The sequence below is a fragment of the Fusarium odoratissimum genome (genome assembly GCF_000260195.1).
Source record: "Fusarium odoratissimum NRRL 54006 unplaced genomic scaffold supercont1.38, whole genome shotgun sequence".
Taxonomy (NCBI): Eukaryota; Fungi; Ascomycota; class Sordariomycetes; order Hypocreales; family Nectriaceae; genus Fusarium; species Fusarium odoratissimum.
Window position 1 is genome coordinate 76,162 of NW_022158721.1, and position 18,673 is coordinate 94,834.

Sequence of the window (18,673 nt, forward strand, 5' to 3'; positions counted from 1 at the left end):
GGGTCTGGCCGGGGATTGAACCCGGGACCTCTCGCAAGCTAAGCTATAGGGTTTTCCCTAAGCGAGAATCATACCACTAGACCACCAGACCGATCAAGTTTGATAAGAATATGTTTCAGAATTCGGCCTATGATCGAAATCAGCCGTGACCCAGTCAGTTGTTCATGGATGATCGCGATTCACCGGACGCTGAAGCTCGGATCTGCTCTTCAACTGGAGCTCCAATCATCTTCAGGTATCCAATTTTGTCTTATCTTAACGCAGTTCATCTTCCCCCGCCTAAATAAGCTTATCGCGCCTTCTCGTTACTGAAATTTCCTTCATACTCAGAACCCTCAGCGCGGTTCTTTGTTTCTGCGCATACCGCTTTCTCAAATGTCATCACTAAATTACAACGAATTTAGTTAAGTCACTGGATCTCTCCGGAACTTTGTGTCCCCCAGGAAATGGCCGTATGATGGGGTTGAAGGTTTATCAACAGCCATGTCGGTGTAAGTCCATTGGATCCAGCGTTCAAACACCAAACTCTGTTCCTATCAATAGTGAAACACTCACCATTTCATGCGCTGCCCTACGGGGCATCATCCCCGGCGTTGATCAAATCTGGGTCATTTAATTGGCCGCCTTTAGTGGATGTCCTGTAAATCTCGCTACGGGGGGCCTAGCTCCATCGAGGTTAACCCACTGAATGATTGGGCTCCTGCCTGGCTAGTCCCCTATCGCTATTCCCATTTTGTTCCCTCTCCTTTCCCAATTTCCCACCGTGATTTTCCCTTCTTCAACATCTCTTCGTTCATTCATTCGCTCATTTTCAGCCACAAAATACTTGACTTCATACACTCGTTATCAGTATTCAAAATGTCTTCTGCTCTCGTCACCTCTCTCCCCATCTTTGCCGGGGCGGGCGCGTCAACGACTCTCGTCGCCGAAGTCCTCGGCGCAGACGCGGATCATACAACATACGTTCTCAACTGCCCCTACGTTGACCCCGAGAGCGAAGAGTTCCATACCATGGACGACTGCGGTGTCTACAACAACACGTACATCATTGGACCCTACATGAGCAAGACCCTTCCCCCTGGTGCCGCCAGCACAGGCGACTTTGATCTCTTCATCACCATGCCCGGCGACAAGGAGGATGACTGGAGATTCTCCGTGCACTGCGAAATGTCGCGTACCGTCGCGCAAAAGTGCACCACTATCAACGTTGGCGGCAACGATGATGGCCATCCCACCGCGACTCTCACCAACACTGAAGATCTTGAGGATTACGGGTTTAGAACATTCGATTACGGTGCTGTTTCTATCACTGCTGGTCAGGAACTACTCAACGCTAAACACGCGAGCGCCACTGCAACTGCTAGCGACGCCACCAAGACTAAGGCTTCGGGAAGCGATGCTAGTGGATCTCAGACATCTGGTGAAGCTACGCCCGTTAACACATCTGGTGCCTCGTCTTCTTTCACGCGTGTGTTTGGTGCTCTGTCTCTGGCCGGTGTTGCTGCTGCCCTCGTTATGTAAAGTTCTGGCTCGGAACAACTCTACGTATTTGCACAATTCTTGTATAGATAGGTAATCAGTAATGAAGGGTTAGGATTGGGGATGGCAGGTCTCGTAATGCACAGGATTAGGCTTGATGTTTACACTTTAGGCAGTCGACACAGATGAATTAAGGTTTTGCCCCTCTGTGACTGGAGAAAATACGTGGAGCCCCACGATGAAGTTTGAACCTGTCCGATTGAGTTTCTCCCAGCCAACTACATCCATATGAACCACAGCTCGAACCAAACTGCACGCTGAGTCTCTCCAAGCCATCAGCCAACCCAACTTCAAAGTTGAATCGGAGTGTGCAAGCAAAAAGATATTTGGAACATGTGAATCAAGGTTAAATCATAACACGGAGCGTGTAAACCTCAGGAGAGAAAGGAATCGAGCATAATAGAAGGAAAAGGAACCTCGCAGTACATGGTCCCTCTTTTTAGGTTAGTGCTAATGAATGCAAAATGTCGATGTAATGGAACAGGGCAGCACCCTCCTTGAGCCCTTTTTTGAGGGCTCACCACAAAGGTGTCTGTGTTGCTTCTTATCTCAGCGAGGCTTCACGATTGAGCGCCCCTGAGACTGTGATTTCCCTGACAGCCAGGCAAAACATGGTACAGAAGTCAACGATCGTGAGTGGGTATGAGAGAAAACAGGACAATTTCCAGGATGGCCGTTTAAGTACAGCGTAATGGTTGCCTCAGCTCTCTCAGGAACCAATGTTCTCATAACATAGTTAGGCCATAGATGATCTGTAAGAAGCCCTTGCTACCATGTCTATTATGAAAATGGGATAGATTTTGATATAAAAAATAATGTTCCTTATTCTATCCCTTGGTACTCTGTGTCGTTAAGAGACGAACCTCGTCACTTGAATTGGAGAAAGGAATTCCCCATGGATCCTGGCCAGGGATCTTGAACTTGTCAATCGTGACTTGGCCAAGCTGGGCCTTCAACAGTCCCTCACCACTCCGGCTCCGGGGGTGTTTCTAGAATTTGGGCATTGTGCCCGCCACCGTGCAAACAAATGGCGGCCTGAGACTGACCCAAGGCCCGAACGCACCAAAGCTTCACAACAAGTGAAAAATCACATCCAAAGTGACCACAAAATCATTTGTGAATGGAACAAATTAGCCGAGACCTGAACATGAGGCATCAAATGCTACGGAAAGGGCAACGGCCTGAGGCCATTGGCATAGATGTGACTTTTGATATAAGCTTTTCACGGACTGTGCTGCTGATTTGAAACTCAGATCAACTAGTGCTAATGCATAATCATAGTTGCGTACCACCCAATTGGGCAATATCGTTCTGAGCGAGCATCTTCCAGGCACGGCAAGGAGGGAGTCCACAGATGCACTGGACGTGGCCAGCTGTTCCAGTTAAAATAAACATATCTTTTATGGGATTCAAACGATTCCCAAAATAGAGGAGACTACCATGCTAGTCAGCTTATCGAGTAAGTGGATGAAAAGGGGAGACCCAGGGGAGCAGGAATCGCGCACAATTCACGTCCAAGAGTTGTGAGTTTACTTTGTACTGCCTTTGCCTCTTCAATCTTTATCATCAAGATGCTTTTCACTTGTGCCTCTATTTTTAGAGAATAGTACATTGAACATCCCCTCATGGCGAATCAAACCAGGCCATTTGAGTGAACACTCCGTGATTCTACGTGATTACCTTCCATCAGAGTCGAAGACCGGACGAAAGGCAGTTTGAATACACAGTATAATGAAATTCTGACAGGAAATATGTGCCTTAGCCTCAAGATGTCAAAATGAAGCTCTCGTGAATTCCATCACTTCATTCGTCGGAGTGTACTCACGATTTGACAAGCTTTCATACTGTACTCTTTAGAATCTCATGTCTTGAGCTTCTACTACTCTTTGCTTCTATAAAATCCCATATTATTTTCTCTGTCTTCTTTTCTTCATTCTTTTCACTTAATCACATTCGACAAACAAGTCCAACTTTCGACAAGTTACACTTACCACGGTAATAAACATCAAAAGGTCATACTCCTTCCTACCTTTGCACTCTTGCATCCAACATAGCTCCAGCTACAATGAGAATCGACGAGCAAGGTGACAAGATTGCATGTTCCAAGTGCCGTGACGGGCACCGAACATCCACATGTATTGACGCCCCAGGCCACCAAGGTAAGCACACGCCCTCCCTTAGGGCACAAACTCCGTAAACGAATCATCGCTAACAAACTTTACAGATGACGTGCAGGTGATTCGCCGTGCTGGTCGTCCAGAGGGGTCCAAGAACGACCCAGCCAGGGCCGCTGAGCGACGGGAAAAGAAGAGGAAACGCCAAGTGGAAAAGGAGCTGGAGGAAGAAGCTGCAGCCTTTCGACGAGAGGCGCACGCCTTTTGTCTTCAACGCGCCGCCTCTGACCCTGTGCAAGGTAACTTCGCTGCTGGGTACCCGCAGCTTCCTGTCCCCGGGTACCAGAACCTTGGGAGCCTTGCAAACCCTCATGCTCCTGCCCCTTCTTTTCCCCGGCGTTCTAGTTTCCCTCCTGATCCCCTTCCTCCTGGCATACCTGAGCCCATCCGGCGTCTCTTAGAGCAGCCATATTATCCTGGCGTGGGATACGCTCCTGCCTCTCCTACTCCCGCTGTCCCTCTCCCTGTTTCTGCCCCTTCTGTCCCCGATTTCCCTCTTACTGCTCCTGGCCATGCTGCCTCTGTTGTCCCCTTTGGAATGGATGGCTCCTGGGATTTTGGGTTTGAGATGCCCATGCCGGTCCCAGATCCACATTTTCCTGCTCCCTTCCTGGGCTCTGGTGTCGTTGGTAATTCTTTCGGCACAAGATTCCAACATCCCATGTCTGCCCTTGGTCACACTTCTCTCCATCCTTTCGATCCTGCCTCTTCTGCCCCGGTTTCCCAACCAGTCTTGGCCAACCAGTTCGATACTATGGCACGAAACTCTTTGGTCAACAACTCGATCACGGGGTTTCCTCAAGTTGGCATGATGACTCAGGCTGATCAAGTGGACAACATGATGATCCAAACCACCCCGGAAGATCTCATGGAAGCTGGGGATACTGTCCTTCCTGTCCCCTCTGCCTCGTTCCCTGCTCTGTTTCCCCATAACGAAGACACTTGGGGAATGATTTCTTGGGAGGGGTTTATGCCTGGGTAGATTGCTCAGCCTATCCCAGCGGCCAACAATGGTGTCCAATCTTCCGGCTCCCCGAGTTCTTCTAGGTCTTGGGCTTTTCTTGATCGCCCGTCTTCGGAGTTCTCCCCCACCACGGGTCTTGCCGCACTTGGTACTCTTGCTAATCAGGGGGCATCAGCTTCTCCTGTCCAATATGCTTTCCTTGATACCGCACCCCATGTTACTGACCCCTTTGCGGATGAAGACCTGTAAGGCCCTGGATAATAGAGTCTGTGGCCTGTCAAACGGCTGGTGGCTTATTTCCTTCCTCCTATGACTTTACTTGAGGACTGGGAGACATAAGAACTTGGGTACTGTGGCTGGCGGACATGCTGTCTTGGTTGCTTCAACCAGAGGAGCAGCTGGGAAGCGCAGTAAAACGCTGGGTGAAGTCAGCCTACTCGTCCTTGAATGAATCATGAGGCGAGAGCTGATGCAAAGTTGGATCATTGGGAAAGGGGCCAAATCCAGGTCAAATGGGAGTCCTATGATTGCGCGGAAGATTCGACGGTGGGTTTTACTCGTGCCATCCCTGGCCAGTTCTACACGCGACTCAGCGATACAGAAGGTCCCTTATGTGGTGCTGGTCGTATTGGTTGGGAGGCTATCCCAGCCAGAGTCACAAGTGTCTATATGAATGGGTTCATGGAGAAATTCAGGGATGAAGCAGAACAAAAAGCCGTCAAGTTCAATTCAAAGCTGACGAAAAGCACACGCTGATATCAAGATTCACGCTATGATCGCTCCACAAGCATACCTTACTATGTATGGAGGAGTCTCAATTTTATGTCAGAATACAGAGGAATAGGATGGATTGTCATATTTATTTTCGTTTACATGGCGTTGTGGATGGTATCATACCCCTAGAGGAGATCCGGGATCTCGTCGAGTCGTTACTCCAAGAAGCATAAGTGGATTTAGGAGTCACGATATATCAAAGCTTGCATTTGAAATGGAACATAACTGATTTGATTATTATTGGCCACTAGTCTTTCACGGTGTATAATAAACTTGTCCCTCGTAGCATTTTAACGATGACGATTCGGAGGTTAAACTCAAATGCCCAGCCCCTTATTCGCCCATGTCTGCTTGAATTTTTCTGCCTGAACTCTCAAAATAAGCATCCATTAACTTGCTCCAACCCAAGTGACACACGCCACGGCTGCTATTGCAGCTAAAGCACCCAGGACTAACATTTGAAGCCCTTCAATCATCCACGAACGCACTGACGCATCTCCAGTTTGCAGAATGTAGCTCTTCCCCGCTCCAAATGCAAATAATACCAAGAGACAGAGACAAGAGCTCCATTGAAGACCGAGACCAACTGTGCTGGTAAAGAAGTACGGAAATAAGGGAATGATGCCGCCGATGGTGTAGCCTAGCGATATCGAGAGACCAGATATGATTGGTGACTGAGGGGTTGGTTGTGAGGGCGAAAGATCATCTTTTAACGAGTTTAGGCGTGATACCACGCGTTGTAGATCTGATGGTTCTTGTTGAATTGTGTTGAGGATTGTGGTGACTGTTGAACTCGGTAGATCCAAAGGCTTGAGGTGTTGTCGCACCAACTCCTCCGCTTGCATCTGCATTTTCTCGGACTGTTCAACCATGTAGTCGCTTTCGCTATTCCTCTCATAACTCTCCCTCGATTCCTCCAAATCTTTGGACTTAGGTTGGCAAGGTGCGCATTCGTCTCGTGCCGCGAGATATCCTCCGATTCCCATGCTGATGCTGCCGGCGCACAACTCTGCTAATCCGCCCGTGATGACGGTATCTGTCTTTCCGAGAGAACTGAGCCCAGCCGTGAGGGCAAATGGTACTGTAAGTCCATCTGAGAAACCGAGCGTAAAGTCGGATAGAAAACGTTTGAATGCTGGGCTTTGCGATGACTTCATGTTGGACAATGTCGCCAATCTCCAAACCTCAGGTTCACAGACGAAGGTGTAAGAAGGAAGAAAGTCTCAAAAGGGCAGAATCATAAGTCCTTCACATCCCTCCACGTGCCTTCCCAATTCATCCCATGATGCATCTCATCGGTGACAAGACAGGATAGCTCACGGCATGATATTGCCGACCGCAGCACAAAACAGTTCCGCAAGCGAAGTGATCTACACCGCACATGGTAAAACGCCGCAATCTTACAGGTCAGCCACGCGCTAACGACCGCTGACAAAAGTGCGCTATTTGATTCGTCTGCCCCTGGGAGATGGTGTCCTAGTGCACAAGATCCCTGAAGCAAAAAAGGCTAATGGATGGATCGTTCGGCCCGTTGACTTGGCGATCTGGCATGTGCTTGGCAATTAGTACCACGAATTTACTGAAACATTATTGAAGAGTCGTTATTGAGGATCTCAGAGGTGAAGTTTGAGTGTAATTGGCTATTTATTCTATCGAGACTGATATCATAGAATTGATGCTCTTTCCATTGTCCTGATTACACCGAGTTTCTATACAGTAATCTAGGTAGACTTGGCAGGCTCATAACCCTTAGGAGGGTTAAGTCCATCATTAACCTCAATAGTATCCTTGTAGTAAGTAGGGTTCTTGCTCTTCTTCCACTCCTTGCGAATAGGCTCAAAGATCTTGCGTCCAGAGAAACTATGCTCAAGATCCAAGTTGGGCGCAACATACTCCTTGTTTCCACCGTTAGTGTTGAAAGGACCAGCATACGAGGCGTTCCAGAAGTAGCTGTCAAGCTTGTGAGACTTCCACTTTCGGATCTTGTCGCCTGTCTTCTGCGCAACGAGCTTGAAGACGTTGGCGCCGACATCCCAGCGTCCGAGGGTGTCGAGACCCCAGTTTGCGGAGACGGTGGCGATCTCGGAGTAGTGGTTGTAGAAGCTGTTGTCGCTGGTTCCAACGAGATGCTTGGGGACTGCGTCGCCGAGAAGGATGCCGAGAATGTGGTTTTGACGAGCGTAGGTCTCGTTCTCATCCCATGTAACAAGAACAAGAGTGTTTTGCATGAAATGCTTGTCCTTGAGAAGAGGTTCGAGGAAAGTACGAGCCCACTGACCAGCAACGGTGACCGAAGTGTCGTGTCCATCAGAGGTCATGTTAGGAGTGATAAACATCCACTGAGGAAGCTTGTTCTCCTTGAGATCCTTGTGGAAGACAGACTTCTCAGTATCAACGAGCGAGAGGTTCTTGATCTGAGAAAGGCGCTGCTCAGAGGTAGCGATGCTGTCGTGGAGAACAGCGGGGTTATGCTTGCGAACGTAGTCATTCTTGCCGTTCTGGTGGTTCACCCAGGAGAAGCCCTCGAAGCCAGAGTAGGGCATGTCCTCTTGGTACAGACCCCAGGAGATACCGCGGTGCTCGAGAAGATCAATCACAGTAGAGACGTTGCGCGGGTTGCGGTTGAAGTCGTCGTTCTGCATGCCAAAGTAATCTCCCGCAATGGCGGCCATGTAGTTTGGCTCAGAGGGATGGGTCACTCCAAAATAGTTCTCTAGAGTGATACCCTTCTTGCGGAGCCAGGTGAAGTTGGCTACACCAGTCAGTTCTCATCCTTCGATTAATTGAGGGAGGGGAAACTTACGGTCACCGAAAGCCTTCTCGTAGTTCTCATTCTCAAAGTAAATGATGGCAATGCGATCAAATGCCTTGCCCTTCACCTTGGAAGTAGGACTGCTAGTCTTGGCTGTAGCAGCAGCAGCAGCGACTTCAGCGGTGCCAGTGGCAGTGTAGCTGGTCTCCCAGCCAGTCTCATGCTTGTGCTCCTTGGGAGGCTCATAAGAGTGGCCGAGGGCCAGACCAGCGACGGCCAAGATGGTAGCAGTTTGGAAGAGCATAACGATTGAATACAAACACAAACTTGCACTTGAGCTAAAGATCGACGCTCAATTGGCAGCAGCGTTATTGGGTTTCATATAGGAATGCAGATCAAACTGCACGGATATCGTGCCGTGCGTTTCTCCACCGTCGGTCAACGCAACGTTGTTGGTGCAAATCATATCGAACTTTTGTAATAGCTCTCGGTAGAATGTAACGCCAATGGACTGCATAGGCAGGGCACGTGTGAGTGTCTTTGGGGGTTCAGAAGGGTTCTGCTCGCGTGCCGACTCTTCCGGTTCCTCGGGTTCAACGTCACGCTAAGATGATCCCTGTTTAGGTGGGGTGGAGTATGCATTGAGGGTTCATCTCGGACTTGGGATTTGTTCTTTTGAACGAACGACATGACAACGTGGGCTTTTTCTTTAATCGTTGAGTGTGAGAAAATATGGATGAGATCAAGTCGCCTTGGGTGAAGGAAGATGAGAGCGAGGGTGAGGGGAGATGGTTCCTTGGTGATGAGGCTGCTTTGAAGACAGAGCAAGCGGTCGAGAAGGCTTCGTGGAAGACCAAAAGGCCAAAAAGCAAGGGCTTGACAATATTCATCGCTGTCGCTGGTCTCATATCAATACTTCTGTTGGCTGCAGTCACGCTCAACCTCCAGGCCCGACCCTCAACACACAAAGAAACGCATCCAAAACCCTCTCAACCAAGCAAACCAGCTCCAACGCCAGAGACAATCAAACACCAAGAAACCATCCCCTCAAAACCTCAACTCCGCGACACAAAAGAATACACCCTCTCACCAGCATGGAACTTTGGCTCCTCTCCAACAACAAGAGAATATTTCTGGACCATCAACGACGCCGTTCTCAATCCCGATGGCGTCTTCAGACCAATGATCCTCATCAACAACCAATATCCCGGACCTCTTGTCGAATGCAACGAAGGTGACACTATCATTGTCCATGTTGAAAACAAAGCTGTTAATGCGACTGCGATTCATTTCCACGGCATGTTTCAGAATGGCACGAACAATATGGATGGAACCGTTGGCATTACTCAGTGCGCCATCGCGCCAAACTCAAACTTTACTTATAAATTTGACGTCAAGGGTCAGCATGGAACGTATTGGTATCATGCGCATCATAGCGCACAGGCGTCAGATGGATTGCTTGGACCTATGGTTGTTCACTCCAAGAAGGAAAAGGACCTGCAGAAGATGGACTACGCGACTGATAGAGTTGTTATGGTTCAGGATCATTACCATAATTTGACCTCGGAGCTTTTGATGGAGTATCTTGCTCCTGATCAGGAAAACAACGAGCCTGTTCCCGATAATGGCCTCATCAATGGGCGGAATGTTCGCGATTGTGCGGACTTTGAGGGTTGGGCGTGCAATAACACGGATCTTGAGATACCGACAATTGATCTTGAAGCTGGGAAACGGCATAGACTGCGCATCATCAACGTCGGCGCCTTTGCAGAGTTTCAGATTCAATTCGACGAGCATCCATTCTACGTCACCGAAGTCGATGGTACAGACGTCCATCCTGAACCAATCCATCGGGTAAACGTCCTTCCAGCACAGCGATATAGCGTTGTCCTCGAGACAAACGTTACAACAGCTACTACGTTCTGGATGAGAGCTAGAATGGTGACGCACTGCTTCAAGAACAAGAATGAACGTCTTCAGTCTGAAACGAGAGCCATCATTCGATATACCGGCAAGGACGAGAAGACATCTTCTCAAGAGCCGACGAGCAAGGAATGGCCTGATGCAATCGAAGTCATCTGTCGAGATCTGAATACCACCGCTCTTCGACCCGTTGAAGTTATTTCTCCACCTCCAGCGGATGAAGTCATCGTTCTTCGCGCAAACTTTGAGATAGGCGATTGGCGCTTGGCAAGGGGGTTCTTTAATGAATCAACTTGGCATGCTAACGCAACGCATCCATCCTTACATCGGTTTCTCGACAGTGGACTACAGAGCACGTCTGTCAAGGACCCCGTCGCCATCAATGAGAAGGTATTTGAACGTCAGAAGGAATTTGTCTTAGAAACAACCGGCATTCGAACAATAGACATCTCCGTCAACAACTTCGACGACGGTGCTCATCCCTTCCATCTTCACGGCCATAAATTCTTCGTCCTCCTCCAAGGCCGCGACGGCTATCCGCCCAGCGCAGCTGCCTTACCAGGGTATCTGAAATCACACGGGCTTTTGGAAAACCCGTTGAGGAGAGATACACTTACAGTAGAGGGGTATGCTTGGGCTGTTATCCGTGTTGTACTAGACAATCCGGGTCTTTGGGCATTTCATTGTCACAATACTTGGCATGCTGAGTCTGGAATGTTGATGCAGATGTTGGTGAGGCCGGAGGTTATGAAGGATTGGAAGGTTGGTGATGAAGAGAGGAGATTGTGTAGTAGGGAGGGTGTTATGAAAGGGATGAGACCGGATGATAGTATTTGGTTTGGACAGTTCAGGCGGTAGGTCGAGGGGGTTCTAGAACTTTTGTAGGATATGGCGTATTTGGTCTGGGTATTTTTTATAAGATGAAGATTCTTCCTACCAGTCCAGTAGCTTTCAAGCTACTGACAACACTGCACTCCAAGTGACAAGTGTGAAAAGATGAGGCATTTCAAATATAAAAGGAATGAACTATCTCCCTTCTGATAATATTTACCATATCGAAAGACTGGAAGTCGGTTTTTCTCTGAGACATGAGTCTCCCTTTGGCGTGATAAATACTCAACTGCCTAACGTCAACAAGCAATCATTTGGAGCTCGATATCTGCCTACGAATAAGACAGTATCTGAACGCGGCGTCTTAGCAGCTCTGTTTCTAGCTCACCTAGTGATACTATCAATGATATCCAACCATTCTTTCAATTTGTGTCTTCTTTCAACGCATATTTGAAGGATGAGAACCGTTGTCCTGAGATCATCACCGGCTTGGGGGACATGGAATGTTACTCCATGGCAACAAACAAATCTTAAATTATGCAAAATAAAGGAATTCTCAAGCTTCTTCAACCCCACATTGGGTATGCCTGGTTTTGATCGAGGTGAAAGTTGACAATTGACGCGGATTTCACGATCCTGCACTCCAAGACACCGTAGAAGTCGAGAATGCAACAATCGCGAACTTACAACAAGTATCATTTACAACGGTAAGATTTCTCGTCTTAACCTTTTTGAAATCTGTTATTGAAATTATTCCTTCAATGACGGATCCGTGGGCCTTGTCTCCGAAGACCCGAGCATCGCTCCAATCTCAAAACAGCCTCGGAGGACCAACCTCCGATCCCCACACAATGCCATGATTCGACCCCAGAAACACGGTTCATGTCTCCTTACATTACCAGACTTGCAAATACCACATAGGTGCACTTTTAAAATTGATCATGTGCCCGTGATTCCCATAGCGCGGAGTCACCTCTTCCGTGGTCAGTTACGGATCGGTTGAGTGATGATTCCCGGATGGAGAATGGTTCCGGATGCTCAAGATGATTGTTCGATGGACTATCCAAGGCTTGGCGGGTGAAATTTCCGGAGACTATTACGGATCGCGGGCCGGTAGTTGGCTTTTTGCGGGATGATTGACAGTTTGTTCATCTTAGTGACGCCAGTTATGGTTCGACGGATGTCGAGCAACAGGTTCCGACATCGTCGAAAGATATACTCCCGATCTGGCTAGAAACCAATTTCCTACCCATAGCAAATCAGATATAAAAGATTCACGAATCCCTCAAGTCATCAAACTCCTCAGTTGACAAGTGCATTCAGATCAACCAGCATCATGAAGTCCCTCTTCGCTCTCAGCCTCTTCGCCGGCCTTTCGGTCGCTCAAAACGCAGCATGGGCCCAATGCGGTGGAAACGGCTGGACTGGCTCAAAGAACTGCGTCTCTGGCTACAAGTGCACCGTCGTCAATGAGTGGTACAGCCAGTGCATCCCCGGTACCGCTGAGGAACCTACTACCACCCTCAAGACTACTACTGGTGGTGGTAGCACACCTACTGGTACACCTGGAAATGGAAAGTTTCTCTGGGTTGGTACTAATGAGGCTGGTGGTGAGTTTGGTGAGGGCAGTTTGCCTGGAACTTGGGGAAAGCACTTCATCTTCCCTGATCCCGCTGCCGTTGATGTAAGTCAAACACTGGAATGGCGAGAACATGACTGACATGATATAGACCCTCATCTCTCAGGGCTACAACGCCTTCCGCGTTCAACTCCGCATGGAACGCACAAACCCTAGCTCCATGACCGGACCCTTCGACACCGCTTACCTAAAGAACCTCACCACAATCGTGGACCACATTACCGGCAAGGGTGCCAACGTCATTCTCGACCCTCACAACTACGGCCGCTACTTTGACAAGATCATCACTTCAACCTCTGACTTCCAGACCTGGTGGAAGAACTTTGCTACCCAGTTCAAGAGCAACAGCAAGGTCATCTTTGACACTAACAATGAGTACAACACCATGGATCAGACTCTTGTTCTGAACTTGAACCAGGCTGCTATCAACGGTATTCGTGCTGCTGGCGCTACCCAGACTATCTTCGTTGAGGGTAACCAGTGGTCTGGTGCTTGGTCTTGGCCTGATGTCAACGACAACATGAAGGTGTGTGCTCCCCCTCTTTCTCCAATGACTCCCGTAGCTAATACCACCAGGCTCTCACCGACCCTCTTGACAAGATCGTGTACGAAATGCACCAGTACCTCGACTCTGACAGCTCCGGTACTTCACCTAACTGTGTCTCCACCACCATTGGAGTCGAGCGCGTCAAGGCTGCTACTGAGTGGTTGAGGAAGAACAAGAAGATTGGCATGATCGGTGAACTTGCCGGCGGTCCTAACGATACCTGCAAGACTGCTGTCAAGAACATGCTGGACTATCTTAAGGAGAACTCTGATGTTTGGAAGGGTGTTACCTGGTGGGCTGCTGGTCCTTGGTGGGCTGACTACATGTTCAGCTTTGAGCCTCCCAGCGGTACTGGTTATCAGTACTACAACTCTCTTCTCAAGACTTATATCTAAGGGAGATACAGAGAGTGATGAGAGACAGTGGGAGGTAACAGTGTTTGTGTGTTCTTCAGTTGGACTGGGCAGATAACAAGAGTCTTGGAAATATTCCAAAGGTGCCAATGTGGTTTCCCATTTATGGATGTTCCTGGTAACTTTCAAGCAATTGATGATATGTAAAAGTTTATCCCTCCGGTGCTTGGGCGTTTCCATATAATTAACCCCTTTACTGCGTCTTTGGTAGAGCTCCATAGGCGAGCCGAAATACTCTGTCTAATATGCAGCCCAATTTTGCATCAACAACAGATCTTTTTATTGGGAAACAAGCCTTACAAAGCGACAACATGGGCACTGAATAGGCTTGGATTGCTATTGAGAAGTTATTTATGATCAGCATCTAATGAAAGTCTGTCACATTGATCTGCTCAAATGTAATTCCAGATTCTAGTAATATTCTATCAGCTTTATTCTTGTGAAAACCCATCCTGTATCTCTTGATGCTTTTTATCCACTAAGCTGTGCTCTTTGGGTAGTTCATAATTCGGCCAAGCACGAAATCCTTCTGCGAGACAACATAACCTTCGGTGATATTCGTCAGACACTTTATCCAACTACTCGACCCATCCCACATTGAAAAGTATGCAAGCACAGTTGGCTTACGAATATTGTTTCCAAGAGCAAGGCTTTTTACCAAATTGTTGACCATAAGCACCATACCATAGCGAACTCTGATATCCTGTGGGGCTTAACCTCCAAGTCCTACAATGGCCAGATATCTCATGACGAGCAGCTCAAAATCTAATCGAGGGTCAAACAAACCTGGGCAGTGGAAGCATCCGTTTGGCTTTGTGGGGCCGATACAGGCGCGTGTAGGGTAGCGAACTTAGATGCCAATTGAGTTTTGTGCTTCCAGCAATCAAGGTCATACCTTTCATGGTTTCGTGGTCTAACGGTTATGACTGCGGATTCTGATTCCGCCAGCGAGGGTTCGACTCCCTCCGAGACCTTTCTTTTGCACTTTCCAGATGCTGTCGCAAACATGATCTTATTTTTGTTCCTTGCATTTTGATCATTCGCCGAGGGCCCTTGGTCCTGTTAGCCAGATAAAACGTGATTGATTATGTGTTGTATAGTGTTGGTATCAGAAAGTCATGCGCCTCGCTGGAATACATTGTTACTATATGTACAGGTGAATGTGACTCCAATCCGCCCCTCGTCTATGGGAGCTCATGTCTCTGATGCTGACCAGTCGACAACTCAACAGGTCTCTGCTCATGCATCATCTCAGCCGCGGGGGGAGCATTGTTCTTCTCAGCTGAGTAAACAGAGCTGTACGCGGGGTTAGGCGACACAGCCATTGGAGAACTGTCAGGCTTTCCGGGAGAGTCTGGTGAGCCAGTACCGGCGACTTGATACTTGCGCTTGTTGCGGCGCCAGAAGAGGAATGCTGCGAGAGCGAGTGCGACGACGCCTAGGGTGACGCCGACGGATATACCAGCGACTGCGCCGGTTGAGAGACCACTGCTGCCACTGCCACTGTCATTGCTCTCGCTGCTGTTGTTGCTGGGGTCGCTACTTGAGTCTGAGGTAGCAGTGGCAGCTGTTGAGTCGGAACCTGTTGTGCCAGCTGTAGCGGTGCTTTCACCTGTTGATTTAGGCGGCTATGAATTCAATCAGTAAGACAGTCGCGTATGGGTACAGTTTGTTGACTTACCGCGGTGTATACCGTAGAGTACATCTCATTATTCACCTGCCCAACACTACTCATCAACCAATGCTGCCGCGGTTGTTCCCCCTCAAGGTCAGAGCTTAAGATAACCGGTCCATTAGGAATACAGTCCAAGTTCCATTTCGTGCCGTTCTTGACATTCGTCAACCGATATGTATCAGAATCCCATAGCGAGATATCCCATTGTTGCATTTCGCTGTCTTCAATGGGCATCAAGCATGGTCTTGTGCGGAGTTTCTCGTTGATTACCTCCGGTCGGTAGCATACGGACAGTTGTTTTTTGACGGTCGTGTCTGAGCAGCGGAGTTGGTAGCGGCCGGGCTTGTTTCCTATCTTTTGCTAAGCGACGTCAGTATCTTGACTTGATTCGCGAGAAAGATTACATACGAACTGCCAGTATGACTGCTTGTTAGCAGCCCCGACTCTCAAATCACCTCCTGGCGCGGTAGGTTGAAGCATAGACTTGAAGTCCCCATCGTTATCATCAACAGCCAACTCGGAGAGCTGATACCAGACGTTAGAGTCAAGATCAGTCGCAGGCTCGAGGGTCGGCATCGTAGCGAGTGGAGTCAAAGGGGCAAACAAATACACGGGAAAGAAAAGTCAAGCTAGAATTAAAGTTGAGAGGAGAAAGAAAGGGAGGATGAGAAGGAACTCGGTCGATGGGTAGGGCTGAGCTGGTAGACTTGCCAATGAGGACTCCATCTTGGCGGCTTACTGTGGGTTTAATCTCGTTAGGGATGGGAATAGACCGGTGATTGGGTAGCATCTGAAACGGTCGGTGGCATTTCTGTTGATCAATGGAGTTTTGATGCGCCAAGTGGGCTATGATGTTCGGGTGTCAGCCTTCTCCGTCGGACTCGGACTTCTCATGTCTCTGTGCCACGCCAGTTGAACCACATTTAGATATGTCTTTGAAGTGCCAATATAAGAAGTCACTAACTACTGCGACAAAATCGTAATTTTGACTGTTGTTCTCTTCAAATGGCCCCCTCAGCAGCCCCAAAGTTGGATCAGCGATCATCCTCCCATCCACAATGACTGTATCAAAAACCGAGCGGACCAATCAGCGCGATGATCTTCCATGCAGGTAAGACGCGATCACTTCTTTTATTTCCCGACGCGTCTAATAATGGAACACAATAAATAATCCACGTACCAATTATTCGTATTAAACTTACGATTCTTCTTACTCACATATCTGCCTTGCCGATCGTGGACAGTGCTGTAAGCTTAAATGCGGAGTCGCTGGATCCCTGACTTGTTTTGTCATGCCTTAGGCTCCAACTTCAAAGCCTCTTTTCGACTTGGCAAGTTTCAGCCACTGCCGCAAAACACGGGAATAAGACCGCTAATGTCTCGAATGGTGCTTCACCAAAATCGTGGAATATGTTCTTAGTTTGGCGCTGTAATTCCGAGCCGTACCCAAGCTATCGGGTTGGCGAGCGAGCCTCGGCTCGTGGTGGAGCCGGATACAGAGTCTCGATGCGTCTGAATCCGCCGAAGCCCGATCTCGCTATCATGAAGATACGGGGAAGACTTGATAGAGCAATGAGTTCGCGATGTTTCGACTATAGAAGTCGTGATATTATGTGAGATGTGATGAACGGAAACAGAATGTGTTTTCCTATCTGCGGATGTGGCGTGCTGCTTTGGGCGCCTGATCCGACGTCTACTTCGGCATCAAGCATGAGTGTTTGATAGCCTCTGTTGCTGTTAGGGCAGCCGCACAGATACATCTCAAACAATAATACGTCGGGAGAAAAGGGGAAGCATGCTAATTGCTTGTTCTTTGTCATACCTAGCAAAGTTCAAGGTGCTTCGACTGTCTTTTGAGGTATGGTCAAGACAACGAATGAAGCTCAAAGCGAAAAATACCCTACAGTTCGAGTACAGAAGTATGGTTACGCTCCACAACGCTCAAATTAGTACATATTATGAAATGAGGTGTATCCCAAAATATAGCGAGATGAGTATAGGGGGGATCGGTGTTCATAAAAGCACCCGTTAATTGGTTGATGCCCTTCAAGTCCCTGGCTTAATGTTGCCGAACAAATGGATGCCTTTCCAGCTCCAATCATGACCCACTATCGTCAATCTAGAATGAGCTTAATCCCAGATCTTCTTATCATCGAGCCGAGGCATCTTTTTTCATGTTCGAGAAAATCGTGGAGTTGACTCGCTAGAATACGCTCTCCGCATCCCAAAGGGGTGACGTGCTACTCGGCCCTGTTGGCGTATCGCAACCCCAGCAACTTCACCGCCTCATGCTTCACCTCAACCTCACCATTCTGTAAAGTCTCACCTCACAGTTTCACACTCATTCCGCAGTAGTGACCGAGCGCAAAATGATCAACAATGTAACAACAATCGCCTCAAACTTCAGCGACGTTCGCTTCACCACGCTAGAGCGCGACATCCTCCTCAAACTCCTCATCTTCTCATCCCGCACAACCGCCTGGCTTCTCGGCCGAAACAACGCCCCGATAACCTCAATCCAGCGCTGGCAGCTCTTGATGAAACAACTAGCACTAACGGCAAAGATTCTCCGAACCGGCAGATTCATCCAGCAGTTCAATTCCGCCGCTAGAGCACTGACGCGGAAGCACCAGGACTATTTCCTAGCATACGTCACTGTCATTCGACAGCTACTGATAGCGGTATACCTGACGTTTGATAACGCGACTATCTTCAATAGCATCGGCTTTATCCCCTGGAAAGGTGCAAGACGGTTGGAGATCAGGGCGTTTCGGATATGGTTTGCCGCAGGCGTTTGCGGGATCATCACCCAGATATACTCTCTGTACCAATTGAACCTCCCCAATCAAGTCCCAGAAAAGCAATTGATCTTGTGAGTATTTATTTTTCACGTGCAATCAAATTCTGTGCCGCATCTGACATAAGACCAGTAAGAAACAAGCCAGCAAGCTCCAATTAGTAGCTGGCATCTGCGACGTTACCGTCTCCTCAGCAGCTGCGGGCTTGATCAAATTGGACGAAGGAGTCGTGTGCGCGTGCGGCGTGCTAAGCAGTTTAATTGCCATCCATAACCACGTGGTTTTGGGTAGATTAAAATAATCATGTTGCATGTTATGTTTAGATAAAAGACCAACGTAAATAGAGTTCTTGGCTTCTGGGCGGCGTCATTCCAGAAAAGGGATCTAGGCGACATTTCTGTTCTTGGCCTGGACCGTGATGGCGCCAAAGTTAATTGCCGACCTCGGAGCGCTATTCGATAGTGCAGGTTAGTGTTCGAAGAGGTCGATGAGTGGAATTTTGGGGTGGAGAGGGATCTTAGGTGAGAGTGATAAGGCTGATTTGCGACATGTTACTGGGTGAGAAACCTATCACGTACAGAGAATGACTGGCTCAGAGACCCCTTCTTTTATCCGCCCGTTTATCACGCCTGTCACGGAGCATT

General features: G+C 48.5%; 8 protein-coding genes and 2 non-coding genes across 10 annotated transcripts; 6 read left to right on the top strand and 4 right to left on the bottom strand.

Moving 5' to 3' along the window:
* FOIG_14048 lies at nucleotides 1-91 on the bottom strand. Its single transcript has one exon. It is a non-coding gene; the product is annotated as a tRNA-Pro (tRNA).
* A 655-nt stretch (nucleotides 92-746) lies between these two features.
* Nucleotides 747-1,868, top strand: FOIG_14049 (uncharacterized protein). The gene has a single exon (XM_031215244.1). The coding sequence runs from the start codon at nucleotides 859-861 to the stop codon at nucleotides 1,519-1,521; it is 663 nt and encodes a 220-aa protein (XP_031054962.1). The 5' UTR covers nucleotides 747-858; the 3' UTR covers nucleotides 1,522-1,868.
* Nucleotides 1,869-3,604: 1,736 nt separating this feature from the next.
* FOIG_14050 (uncharacterized protein) lies at nucleotides 3,605-4,695 on the top strand (the record flags this gene model as incomplete). The annotated part of the gene is made up of 2 exons (XM_031215245.1): nucleotides 3,605-3,698; nucleotides 3,764-4,695. The coding sequence occupies 2 exons, from the start codon at nucleotides 3,605-3,607 to the stop codon at nucleotides 4,693-4,695; spliced, it is 1,026 nt and encodes a 341-aa protein (XP_031054963.1).
* Nucleotides 4,696-5,654: 959 nt separating this feature from the next.
* Nucleotides 5,655-6,754, bottom strand: FOIG_14051 (uncharacterized protein). The gene has a single exon (XM_031215246.1). It carries the CDS (start codon nucleotides 6,606-6,608, stop codon nucleotides 5,841-5,843), a length of 768 nt encoding a protein of 255 aa, XP_031054964.1. The 5' UTR covers nucleotides 6,609-6,754; the 3' UTR covers nucleotides 5,655-5,840.
* Nucleotides 6,755-7,052: 298 nt separating this feature from the next.
* On the bottom strand, nucleotides 7,053-8,701 carry FOIG_14052 (uncharacterized protein). The gene is made up of 2 exons (XM_031215247.1): nucleotides 8,255-8,701; nucleotides 7,053-8,203 (listed from the first exon to the last, which is right to left on the bottom strand). Exons 1-2 carry the CDS (start codon nucleotides 8,505-8,507, stop codon nucleotides 7,173-7,175), a joined length of 1,284 nt encoding a protein of 427 aa, XP_031054965.1. The 5' UTR covers nucleotides 8,508-8,701; the 3' UTR covers nucleotides 7,053-7,172.
* A 192-nt stretch (nucleotides 8,702-8,893) lies between these two features.
* On the top strand, nucleotides 8,894-11,145 carry FOIG_14053 (uncharacterized protein). The gene has a single exon (XM_031215248.1). It carries the CDS (start codon nucleotides 8,936-8,938, stop codon nucleotides 10,982-10,984), a length of 2,049 nt encoding a protein of 682 aa, XP_031054966.1. The 5' UTR covers nucleotides 8,894-8,935; the 3' UTR covers nucleotides 10,985-11,145.
* Nucleotides 11,146-12,116: 971 nt separating this feature from the next.
* FOIG_14054 (endoglucanase) lies at nucleotides 12,117-13,709 on the top strand. The gene is made up of 3 exons (XM_031215249.1): nucleotides 12,117-12,641; nucleotides 12,688-13,122; nucleotides 13,173-13,709. The coding sequence occupies exons 1-3, from the start codon at nucleotides 12,294-12,296 to the stop codon at nucleotides 13,536-13,538; spliced, it is 1,149 nt and encodes a 382-aa protein (XP_031054967.1). The 5' UTR covers nucleotides 12,117-12,293; the 3' UTR covers nucleotides 13,539-13,709.
* A 749-nt stretch (nucleotides 13,710-14,458) lies between these two features.
* Nucleotides 14,459-14,530, top strand: FOIG_14055. The gene has a single exon. It is a non-coding gene; the product is annotated as a tRNA-Gln (tRNA).
* A 210-nt stretch (nucleotides 14,531-14,740) lies between these two features.
* Nucleotides 14,741-15,807, bottom strand: FOIG_14056 (uncharacterized protein; the record flags this gene model as incomplete). Its single annotated transcript, XM_031215250.1, has 3 exons — nucleotides 14,741-15,184; nucleotides 15,238-15,591; nucleotides 15,640-15,807. The coding sequence occupies 3 exons, from the start codon at nucleotides 15,805-15,807 to the stop codon at nucleotides 14,741-14,743; spliced, it is 966 nt and encodes a 321-aa protein (XP_031054968.1).
* Nucleotides 15,808-17,235: 1,428 nt separating this feature from the next.
* On the top strand, nucleotides 17,236-18,107 carry FOIG_14057 (uncharacterized protein; the record flags this gene model as incomplete). The annotated part of the gene is made up of 1 exon (XM_031215251.1): nucleotides 17,236-18,107. The coding sequence occupies exon 1, from the start codon at nucleotides 17,601-17,603 to the stop codon at nucleotides 18,105-18,107; it is 507 nt and encodes a 168-aa protein (XP_031054969.1). The 5' UTR covers nucleotides 17,236-17,600.
* Between the last annotated feature and the right edge of the window lie 566 nt (nucleotides 18,108-18,673).

What these genes read in the sequence shown, in the direction of transcription:
- FOIG_14049 (XM_031215244.1), top strand. Translation starts at nt 859, where the DNA reads ATGTCTTCTGCTCTCGTCACCTCTCTCCCCATCTTTGCCGGGGCGGGC.
- FOIG_14051 (XM_031215246.1), bottom strand. Translation starts at nt 6,608, where the DNA reads ATGAAGTCATCGCAAAGCCCAGCATTCAAACGTTTTCTATCCGACTTT.
- FOIG_14052 (XM_031215247.1), bottom strand. Translation starts at nt 8,507, where the DNA reads ATGCTCTTCCAAACTGCTACCATCTTGGCCGTCGCTGGTCTGGCCCTC. An exon ending in CGAGAAGGCTTTCGGTGACC is followed by an intron (nt 8,204 to 8,254) that starts GTAAGTTTCCCC and finishes TGACTGGTGTAG; the next exon opens with CCAACTTCACCTGGCTCCGC.
- FOIG_14053 (XM_031215248.1), top strand. Translation starts at nt 8,936, where the DNA reads ATGGATGAGATCAAGTCGCCTTGGGTGAAGGAAGATGAGAGCGAGGGT.
- FOIG_14054 (XM_031215249.1), top strand. Translation starts at nt 12,294, where the DNA reads ATGAAGTCCCTCTTCGCTCTCAGCCTCTTCGCCGGCCTTTCGGTCGCT. An exon ending in CTGATCCCGCTGCCGTTGAT is followed by an intron (nt 12,642 to 12,687) that starts GTAAGTCAAACA and finishes GACATGATATAG; the next exon opens with ACCCTCATCTCTCAGGGCTA. An exon ending in ATGTCAACGACAACATGAAG is followed by an intron (nt 13,123 to 13,172) that starts GTGTGTGCTCCC and finishes TAATACCACCAG; the next exon opens with GCTCTCACCGACCCTCTTGA.